We start from the raw sequence: 12,523 nt of genomic DNA, 5'->3' as shown, positions 1-12,523 counted from the left end.
ATTGGAGAATGTACGTTATAAGATAATAGTGTTATTATTCTTTCTAACTTATGATGTTGTAGCTTGACATAGAGAGCCAACGCTTAGGCGTAGATCAGTCACCTACTGGAATCCCTCATGATGCGAGCTCGGCTGGATGGATTACGAGCACTACCTAGGAAGTCGGTATTCACTCGCATGCGCATGCGCAGGAACAGCCCGGGAGGTCGGTCTAAGGAGAGTTCTTTGAATGCTTTATGTCGAAACGATCCCGTAGACACACTGATCCGTGTAAAGGACGGCTATCAAATTCCGAAATAGTTCTTTAAATGTCCGCTCTTAAATCCAAATAAGTTCTGTACGAGCTTAATTGGGAAAACAAAATTATTATTTTTTATAATCAGCAACAACGAAGTATCAATTGACCCTAAAATGAGACGTATTTACTTTAACATGTCTTTAAATCAGGATTTTGCGTTTCCCCTAAAAACGGCGATGGAATAATTACCGAGTTTCTTGCAGGTCTTTCTCGGTAGAATCCACATTCCAAACCGGAAGACCTTGAAGTATTTTTGAAAAAAACCTATCAGAATTTGTTTTAAGCGTAAAGTTTACACGTAGGAGTCAAGATGACAATTGCACGAGGGCTTAGTATCGAGCCTGCAACTTGCACATCAATAACAGGCATATACAGTTAGGTATAAACGCCCTATCTATACAACAAACATCTACCGTACCATCATCATATACCATAAACCGTATATTTCTTGAAAATCTTTCCGCAATGAGTGTACAAAAAATAAGACAAATTACCTTGACATGTGATTTACAATTATTTTTTTATATATCTTATGAAAGTTGAGTTATGCATATAAAATATAATTAATAATAATATAATAATAATAATAATAATATAATAATAATATCCTGGGACATTTTTCACACACGGCCATCTGATCCCAAATTAAGCTTGTACAGATCTTGTGCTATGGAAACCAGACAACTGATATACTATATATACTACTTTTCTTTTGTAAATACATACTTATACAGATAATTACACCCACTCAGGACAAACAGACATGTTCATGCACACAAATGTCTGTCCTGGGTGGGAATCGAACCCACAACCTTCGGCGTGTAAGGCAAGTATCTACCAACCACACCAACCGGCTCTAATATATATCTTCAATCAATACAATTTCTTTTTAACTTATTTTAATAGGTATAGGTTATTTTATATTGTACTACTTGGCGCCGGCTTACCCTAGTGTGAGGTGTAGGGCAGGTTTTATGCTTTCAATACATACATTAATCAAAATGAGAGAGTATATACGTAAGTAATGTCCAGTAATGATATACAATTACATTCATATATTACTACTCGAATCCGATCGCGCATTATCCCGCGTGAAACCCTTGCTCTTTGTTATGCCCCTAACAATGTGTATGAAATTTCATGATAATATATAAATACTTAAGACGTGAAAGTGTAACAAACAAATAGATAACTCTCTCTCATTTTCGCATTTATGATTTTAGAATATATAGATATCCTTTACGCAAAAGGCTTAACCGAAGATTGCGGGTTCAAACTTTCGAGTACTACGTTTGTGCTTATTATAATTAGACTCGTACTCGGCGGTAAAGGAAAACATCAATGCTTTATATATACACATGCCTACACTTTCATCCGACACGTAAAGTTGTCTCACGGCTTTTTTTTACCGCCGAGCACGAAATGAATGATCACAAATTAAGCACATACCTAAATATTTGAACCTGCAATATTTGGTTAACATTCATGTATTCCAACCACTAGGCTATCTTAGCTCTGACGTTGAACATAAGCACTCGACAAACGTAATGGCTTCGAGTTCAATGAACCGATCAAAACAAAGTCGTAACTAATTATGTAAAGTAGAACGCGCATATTAGATGATTAAAATTAACCTCAAAGTAGTTCTAGGTAAACATTTAATGAATATTATATTTCGATAAAATCTATTAATACACGCTCACTACATGTTCACAACAGAAATGTTTACGTTTGTTAGGGTTCCGTACCTCGAAAGTAAAAACGGAACCCGTAGAGAGTCACGTCGTCCACTGTCCGTATAAAAACCCATTTTCAGCAGTGAAAAAATTCATATTTTAACAATAGTAAGGGAATCAAAACTTCCCGTTGACCTAGAATCATGAAATTCGGCAAGAAGCAATGTAATGTAGCATAAGTTAAGGAGAAAAAAAACTAAAACCATAAACGTAGTTTCGTCACAGAAGCTTTTTAACCGACTTCAAAAAAGTTAGAGGTTCTCTTTTCGTCCGTATATATGTAAGTATATATTTATTTTAATGATTATTTTGTGTTTAGTTCCCTATCGCTCCAAGGTACCATCTCTATTTCACTGGTAATAAAGATTGTTAAATATTTAAGTCTACAAGTGTAAAGCTTATAATTGTAAGCTTATACACATAAGTATGACTTGAAGAAGGTGGAACCGAGAGCTTTGATCCAACGTGGGAGATACCTGTGTCCAGCTATGGACTACGATTGGCTAATGATTATGATGATGATGGTAACCAATCGTGCTGAAATTTTGCGCACAACAGATTATGGATTCAACAAAAGCTTGCTTTCGAAAATGCTTTTTTGAATTGAAATTATATATTTATTTCAACAAGATGGTCTAATTGGTTACTTCCAGTTATATGTTGGCATTATAATTAGTGTAGATGGATTAATGATTTATAAAAAACAAAACAATTGATATTAATATAAAAACAATTAGAAAAAATTAAAAAAATTAGAAAAACGTGAACACTAACTGCGGGACTAGTCCACAAATTCAAAGTCGCTTAGCGTGCTATGGAGCGAGCTATGCTCGGAGTATCTTTGAAGGATAAGATCAGAAATGAGATTATCCGGAAAAGAACCGGAGTCACCGACATAGCTTGCAAAATTAGCAGGATGAAGTGGCAGTGGGCTGGTCACGTATGTCGTAGGACCGATGGCCGTTGGAGCAGACGAGTCCTAGAGTGGAGACCGCGAATCGGCAAGCGCAGCGTAGGGCGCCCTCCAGCCAGGTGGACCGACGACCTTAAGAAGGTGGCGGGCACCAATTGGATGCGGAAGGCGGAGGACAGGGAGCTTTGGCGCACCCAGGGAGAGGCCTATGTTCAGCAGTGGACAACGATTGGCTGTTGATTGATTGTTTGAATTAGAAAAAATATTATGACACAATAAATTGGCCTGTCACATATAATCATTTGCCTTAACTCTAAAAAAAAAATAAGTAATGATGGAGACTACAGTTAGTGCATTATAATAAATGAAAACAAAGACTTTCAATTCAATTCCTTTAGTTGAAATAAACCAAAAACACAAACAACACATGAGAGGTGTTGCATTTATTTGCAACGTCTATCATTGTTATAACGACGAACAGATCTTAAACGTTTAATAACAGAATTACCACCCACGCACATTAATTACACTAGGGTTGCTAGAATAAAATAATATTTCAAAATTAAATTTATAAAACAAATAGGTCACTGGTGGTAGAGCTTTGTGCAAGCTCGTCTGGGTAGGTACCACCCACTCATCAGATATTCTACAGCAAAACAGCAAGTACTTGGTATTGTTGTGTTCCGGTTTGAAGGGTGAGTGAGCCAGTGTAATTACAGGCGCAAGGGACATAACATCTTACTTCCCAAGGTTGGTGGCGCATTGGTGATGTAACCGATGGTTAACATTTCTTACAATGCCAATGTCTATGGGCGTTGGTGACCACTTTTTTTTTATCGAATAGGAAGGCGGACGAGCATATGGGCCACCTGATGGTAAGTGATGAGTGGGTGGTACCTACCCAGACGAGCTTGCACAAAGCTCTACCACCAGTAACACTTATCATCAGGTGGCCCATATGCTCGTCCGCCTTCCTATTCTATAAAAAAAAGATTGCGCTGTCGGCCTGTAACGGATGACGGCTGGAAGATTTTACGATGATCCGTTGAGTAAAGGCGTGAAAGCGTAACAAACAAATTCACTTTTGTCCTTGTAATATTTGGATATATCATAAACAACAGAGGCTAGCCAAATAATATTATATCACTTGGTGGTAGGCCTTTGTCCCATCGCTGAACAGCAATAATTAATATTGTATTCCGATACTCACTCTTCAAGGTTAGTGTGGCTACAGACACGAGGGATATAACACCTTAGTTTTCAAAGTAGGTGGCGTAACGGCGACGTAATGAACGGTTAATATTTCTTACAGCTATATCCCTTGGCTGTGGTGACCACTCACCATCAGGTGACTCATTTCTGACCATTCACCGATTTTCAATTAAAAATTATTATTGTTAATTAAATTATCATATTAAAATCAAAGTTAAAATATTAATGTATAGGTTCTTCAAGCACCGATTTAAAACGAAACAAGCATTGATTTAATAAATATTAAATCAATCTCAAATCAAATAAGTCGAGATGGCCCAGTGGTAAGAACGCGTGAATCTTAACCGATGAACGTGGGTTCAAACCTGGGCATGCACCTCTGAATTTTCATGTGCTTAATTTCTGTTTATAATTCATCTCGTGTTTTTCGGTGAAGGAAAACATCGTGAGGAAACCTGCATGTGTCTAATTTCATAGAAATTCTGCCGCATGTGTATTCCACCAACCCGCATTGGAGCAGCGTGGTAGAATAAGCTTCAAACCTTCTCCTCAAAAAAAGGGAGAGGAGGCCTTAGCCCTGCAGTGGGACATTTACAGGCTGTTACTTACTTACAATCTCAAATTAATTATATTAATCGAATAATTCACAAGTGACAACCCTAAAATGAATTTCTTTAAACTCGATCGAGTACAATTCAAAGTGTAATTTCCCCATAAACATTATAAATAAAGTCTGTTTGTTTGTTTTTTTTTTATACAAGAAACGTTCGCTAAACGTGTATTTATATATTCTAAATCATATAAATAATATAAAAAATGTTAGTTTGTATGTTTTCGTATTTAAACTAAATGTAATGTGTTATTAATTTCATAGTAAAGCTATTTGCATAAAGAACATCGAGCGTAGAGCATAGTATTACTATAAGGTTGTGTAGTAATATGTTAAGAGTGACCCCGATAGTCTTTAGAGGTAGGGGTAGAGGTTGTGGATCGTAACCCCCTGTATTGGGTTAGGCCAATCATAAGTTTTTTTAAATATTTTTTTCAGTCTCGAGACTCATTCAAATGCCTGGGACGTCACGAGACTTTGATACTTTTCTAAATAACCATTTTTCATTTCAAAATAGTCATTTAATTTTTTTTAATTCATTGTGGTCTAAGAAATTCACAAGTTATATTCTCAATGTCCCAGTTTTTTTTTTTAATAATATTTTTTTATTGACATAAAACTAACTTCGTAAATTATAAAACGTGAAAGTTTAAAGATACAAGCTAATAGATGAATAAAAATTTTGTAACATCTTTACCCCTGATATTTATAAACATTGATTGAACCTGTGCAAAATAATGGCGGGTCGTATAATAATCACACGGTCACAATAAGGCCAGCGAACTTGAACTTTAATCCTATATCGTATTACCACTGCTTGTCAGTAGGTAATAGGTATCAAATGAACAAACATACACATTATTTGTCAATAGTTTTGTTTGTGTACGTGACATAATATGATTTGCTAAAGCGCTGACTTATATGAATTTTAAAAAAAGAACATTCGCTTGCTAACAAACAGCTTAAACACAAATTCAACGTCGAATGTTGTTATTACTTTTTATTAAATTATACATTAAAATAAATTACTTATTTTCAAAATGTAATTGGCATAATATAAAAAAATATTTCTTTTAAAAAAAATCCTTAATAGTCTAGGAGCTTACGGCATTTTGAATTTAAAGTTTATTTTAAAATCACATTATAATCAGTTTTTAAAATCTAATGAAAAGATAACACAAATAACTGTAAATAAACAACACAAATAATGAAAAATTAAGAAACGAAAAATGCGACGTTTTCTTTTCTTCTTCATCATCTAAATGAAAACGCCAATATTTCTATCAAATATGTTTCTTACAATAAATATTGAAAACTTCCCTAATATTATAAATTAAATAAAAACATTATTAAACCCTATCTTATCAAACGATTAGAAAAAAATGTATATGCGAGAAAAATACGAGAATAGGTATAAAGTTAACTTGTTTAAATTTTTTAAGAGTAAGAAATGAATCATTTTTATGTATGTTAGTACTTTGACCATTGACAAATAATTAAATTTTAGAAAATTACTGATACATTGCCAATTATAAGATTTAAGCTATACCCTAAAAATGTATTTATTATATAAAAAAACATAATGACTAATAAATTATTGATATACCACAACGGTAAGCGCTATTCTATATTTATTAATATAATGATTTTAGTAGTTTTGATAACAATGTTACTATGAACACAAAACGCGAAAATGTTCGTTAAGTTACGTAAATTCTGCATAGAAGTCGATTATGTCATAAAATATTCGGTATTAAGCGTACATGTTGTACCATTCGCGAAGATTCTTATGTTATGTTGACATATGTCGGGATATCATAATTAAAATCCTTTATAATTCGTCACTATTTCTAATATTTAATTCGCAAAGTGGTTATTTTTGATTGATCAATGAACTGCTATTCGTGTGTATGACTAATTAGCGTAATAATTGTAGGGCATGTTTACTCACGGCTTCCGTGTATGATGCTAAGTCAGATGAATGTAACCTTGTAGTCTAGAAGTCAGCGCCTGATCTATGAGTTATTAATATTTCCTCAAATCATAAAATAAAAATAAAAATATATTAATCAAATTTAATTTCCAACGCAACAGGAATATTAATAAGTATTTTCTAATGTTTGATTATGAAATTACTATTACCAAGTCTCATACCAGAATGATGACATGACAAATAAATGAAATATATATAGTGTTCACTCACTACACTACAAACAAACAATACGTAGTTTACGTTGAAACGTTTTTGTCATCAAAACAAAAAAAAAACGAAAAGGAATTATTTAGGTGATATTGGTGATATAAGCTTCGAAACTTCTCTGTTAAAGGAGAAGAAACCATTTCCTATAGTACTTCTTGCCTTTGTTACTACTTTTTGTTCTTGCATATCATCATCATCATAATCACCCTTTTCGCGTCCACTGCTGGACATAGGTCTCTCCAATGGCACGCCACTGAGCTCGATTTTAAGCTCTTAATCTCCAACCGCTGCCAGCCACCTTGCGTATATCGTCACTCCACCTAGCTGGAGGGCGTCCTACGCTACGTTTGCCAAGCCGTGGTCTCCATTCCAGAACGCGTCTACTCCAACGGTCGTCGGTTCTGCGACATATGTGTCCAGCCCACTGCCACTTCAGCTTACTAATCCTTTTCTTTTTGTTCTTGTATATATATTATGTAAATTAAGTCGCGGGTGCGATGTTTCGTTTATAGTGAATTCTTGAACAGATACTTGTTAAATGTGACATGTTAGTGTAACTGTGATAATTAATGTGTGTCAATCAAATAATATATTATAACAAGAATACTTGAAACATTACGTATTTACTTTGAAGCCTCAATTTACTTAAGTACATTTTCTAATAAAATATACGAGGTGTTATCTGATAAAACTAATAGTATAAGGGCATATGTATGTACCATATAGTTGGTAAAAAAGTCAAGTAAATTTATTTTGAATTATTTTAAATTTTATATATAAGACTGAGAATAATTCTACTAACTTATTGTAACTTTGTCGCAATCAAATCGATGCGTATATTATCCTATTATTTAATTTAATTATATAATAGTTTTCGATAAGGTTTGGGTTGACATTACGATGTATGGCAACATCATATCGGTTTGATTCATATCCAAATAGAATAGCCAAAGTTGGTTTGGAATTAAATCGGCAACGTGTTGTAATCATTATAAATTAGTAAAATTATCCCCCTTTGGAGTTGTTTCAACTGTTTAAGAAAAATTAAAAATATTGCGACATAATTAATCGAATTACCATGAAAGTTAGAGATGGTTTTCGCACTATCCACTTCACTTTAACTCGATACTATATGGCGTTGTAGCATATTCTGTTCTATTCGTTAAATTTATCGTCATGACAAACAGTTTTATATTCATAAGCCGGAGTCCGTCCGTCGGATTTTGCTATTATAGTATTATATAGTATTATAAGATGTTTGTTACTTGGAAAAATATAATCACCTGTGAATTTTAAATGATGTAACTAAAATAACAGTACAAATTGTAAGAAAGGTGTGCAAACGTAACAATTTAAAATAAATTGAATTCCATATTTGATGGAACAGAAATACCAAATTAAGTTTTTAAGCTTTAGAAATTTATTGTACTTGTATTGTATGTATTGTATTGTATATTATCCTTACTTAATATTATAAATGCGAATGTGTTTTTTTATTTGCTACGCTTTCACCAATCATCATGTAATTTTGTATACACGTTATCAGTGGCATAGAAAAGGACATCGAGTACCTAACACCTCCCCTATCTCGACGAATCTATACAATATTCTATAAAGCGCTAGACACACCATATTTACTGCATTCGTTTAGATTTCATATGTAAAATTCCTATTGTATCAATAACAATAACGATCGCAAAATCATCTCAATTAACACTGTCATGTTTCATTCCAACATCTAATTGTTCTGTTTACACGTAATAGAGCATCTTATAAAATATCTTAATTAAAGAGTACAATATTTGTAATATAAAATATGTTTATAAAACCTTTTTTATATCAATTCGACGACAGTAATGAGATGCTCTAGAAAACTTGTGTATGTGAAGAACAATTCAGCGATCTTATTGAACAATACAATTGATGTTACTGTGTAGTAATAAAAAAACAAAATTAATTAAAATAGATTATCTTCTTTCATACATATAGAAAGTTTGTTTTTATAATAAAACAAATATATTACTAATATAAACTATTTTTAAATACATTTTACTTATTCAAACCTCATAATTTTATTTTCAGTAATATTATGGAAACAGAAAATGAATACCATTAAAAGTTATTTTTAAATATATTTGTAACATAAAACTATTATAATATTTATATTATTAACATTTCTAACACGCAACAAATTAGAATTCAATAAACGCTAATACTTAAAACCGATATACATCAAAATACATTACTATTCAAAACATCGTTCATAACATATTTTCTTATAAATGACAATAATGCACAAGCTCTCCGAGTATACAATCTATAAGAAGTATTTAATGGAATGATGTAGTGAGCATACCTTAGTCGCGTACGAGCGCGCTTTATGAACGCATCATGTTATGTCAAAAATTGGCGGCAAAATACGTTAATTTCAATTGCGCTAAAAACAAGAATTTGTTGTTTTTTTTTTAATTTTTAAGACAATGGAATTAGTGTATTAATTTTTTTGTGTTTGTATAATAAGTTCTTACGATGAAGTTTTTATTGTTTTCAATTTTTATATTATGTGCGGTGAAATGCGATGATGTTAGGTAAGGAGAATTTACTGTTAATTTTATCCAATGTCCTATGCGCTATTTAAAAAAATAGAGATTAATATATCTAAATAAATTAAAAGAAAACTGTACAAATTTTCCAGATAAATATTTAGGTATTTAATTGATAAATATTCACTTAACTTACCATTTTAATTTACTGGTTAAAATATAAAGACAGTAATCTCGAGTGCGACTTTGAAGTCTTATTTTTTTGGATCACTCATTATCTAACACAAATAATTTCGACACTTTGACACTTTGTTTACAATTAACAGTATCACCTGACTACGGTATATATTTAATAATATTTATGTTCATCTGTTTCCGCGTTATATCGCCTAAACTAAAAATCATAATTTTGAGAATGAGGTAAAGTTAGAAGCATCTAATCGTCTGCTGGTTACAGGCTATATGATATCACATATATAAGGCGTCCTTTACGAAATATACATATATAAATATATATTTAAAAAATGATTAGTAGTATTTAGACTATCAAATGATATAGGCTTTTCATATATATACTAGCCTATGCTCGCTGCTTTATGAATGTTTAGAATACACACGCGACAGGCTTTCATTCTATATACATAATTATGTAAATTTCCTGACGGTTCCCTTAAGTTTCAACCCTGCTCCTCAAAGTGAATCTTAACCGAAGATTTCGTGTTTGAATAGAAGCAACACAAACCCTACAAAACCCAATCGTAAAGAGGGCATCTGACCAGTAATAGGACATTTAATGCTGGTTACTTCTTTTTTAATAATTAGTTGTTAAAATATCCTTATAATACTTTATATGTGTAATACTATTGACAAGTTTTTTTTATAGTGTACCAAAAAACACATTTTTTTTAATTGCTAAATATTACAAATTTGTAGTTAGCCATTCGCCTTTATACCGCATGTGTTCGTCTTATAATAGTATTCGTTTAAAATATTATATTTTTACCGAAAGTCCTGTAGACTAATTACGAAGTATTTTAAAATGACTGTTTAGTTAAGTTTCTATTTCTATAGTTTAGCTTTGTCAAATTTTAAGCATATGTATAATAATAATATTTATTATTTCACATAAGGGCTTATAAATTTACTCAGCCGAGACAAAAAATAACTTATGCAATAATTAAAGTTAAGAAAGACATTTTAGAGTACAGCCTGGTCATCCTTGCTAGATTACAGGATTAACCTGTGTTAAGGATGGCCAGCTACATGACATCATGAAATCATTTTGTTTATTATCATTTTGTTTTGTGGACCAATAAACATTAAAACATTGAGCCTTCGGCTATATATCAAAATTTAAAAAAAAATACACAAAAATCTTTAACTTTTATATAATTAGGTCATGAGTTTTTTATATGAATATATTTTTTGTTTATTTAATTATAGAACTGTTGTTATATAAACGTACATTTCGTGTAATACTCTTTTATAGCGTGTTATTGTCACGTTTATTTAAATCCCATCAACAATATAATGTCAATGATGCGTTTTAATACTTAAATGTTACGATATTCAACGCGTTTCCTATTACAATAATACATTTATATAAATACCCGTTTGTCTAGTGGATAATAAAGCTACGGCTCAAGAGGATCATGGGTTTGAATTGGGTCGAGCCAAAATAAGTTTATTGGGTATTTCAGACGAGAAATATTTAGTAGCTCACGAGTTAGGCAATCGGCAGTGTAAAGTGTATAAGATGTAAATATTCAATGACACAAAACGGTTGGTATATCTTTGTTCTTAAATCGCTAAAGCCCTTGTTAAAATATTAATAAATAAGGCACATTACACTGTTAAAGATTATTTATTTAGTAGAAGAGCTAGGAGCTTTCACATCTGAACAATTCAACTGATTATTATGGAATTTGGCATAAAACGTGTTTACGTGTAACGTTTCAGGAATACATAAAAGGACAGAGTGCCTAATTCGTTCCTTTCCTCTCACACGCGAGCGAAACCGCGGTCGGATACTAGCATTATATAAATGTTATTGTATATGATTACTCTATGTGAATAAGAACAACACAAAATCTACTTTACTGACCCGACGCGGCTTGAACCCGGGACATCGGGGCCTTATAAGCTACTTGACCCACAAGGCAAATATCAGATAAAGAAATAACAATTTATACACAGAATTCGAGTAAATATATAATATAGCTGCCCGAGCCGACTTACGGCTGAAATGAATATTTTATCCCGTGCGTTTTTATACAATGAGATATAAACATTCTATAATCGATTTATTTGTCCGTACAGTTCTAAGAGCATAAAATAATTCATACGCATAAAGCGTAGTACAACCTGCCCTGCGTATTTTTCATACTTTTATTTATATATATTGTAATATTTCTAAAGTTACTGGTTTGAACTGCAAAGTTTACAATATTTATCAACATTCATTTATAATTAATAAACTTATTAATATTTAAACCATATATAATATCCTAAAGTATACATCGTTTACCAAAAAACACCGACTTAGTTAATTTTGTACAAAATATATACCAATTATATTATTACCATTGGTGAAAACCGTATCAAAATCCGTTCCGTGGCTTAAAAGCAGTTGGCGGACATACAGAACGAGGAAGTTTGCTACTCTGTTTTAGACTGTTTATAGATAGATAAACTCAAATCGGTAATTAAACAAACGCCCGTCTATTTACCGTAATTTTCTCTTATTTTAATTAATGTATAAATATTCTTAGCCTTGACATCAATACCGGTATTTCCGACTTGTGATTTTTTTTCCTTTCAAATTAATAGTCACACGTGCGTTCTATTCAGCCAAATTAAAATATTCTAAAGTCTATTAGTTAGTAATTTTATCTTGTCTACTCTACTTCTATATCTTCTGGAAATGATAGATGATGATTGTTTTAATAATTCTGATGATCTCTCCATAGTTTTAAGAGTAGTTATTTCCGAAGATAAAAATAAATAAAACG

The 12,523-nt window shown here is 32.0% G+C and overlaps 1 protein-coding gene across 2 annotated transcripts in view; it reads left to right on the top strand.

The window, feature by feature from the left end:
- The first annotated feature begins 9,347 nt into the window (after window positions 1-9,347).
- Window positions 9,348-12,523, top strand: part of LOC126777503 (hyaluronidase PH-20-like) — a 28,499-nt gene continuing 25,323 nt past the window's right edge. For both annotated transcript variants that reach the window (XM_050500517.1, XM_050500516.1), the window contains exon 1: window positions 9,348-9,557. In XM_050500517.1, the coding sequence (XP_050356474.1) occupies window positions 9,548-9,557 (10 nt within the window). In that variant the 5' untranslated portion in view covers window positions 9,348-9,547. The remainder of the gene's footprint in view (window positions 9,558-12,523) is intronic.

This window comes from Nymphalis io, chromosome 23, assembly GCF_905147045.1.
Source record: "Nymphalis io chromosome 23, ilAglIoxx1.1, whole genome shotgun sequence".
Lineage (NCBI taxonomy): Eukaryota > Metazoa > Arthropoda > Insecta > Lepidoptera > Nymphalidae > Nymphalis > Nymphalis io.
This window is presented reverse-complemented; position numbering and strand designations above follow the sequence as displayed.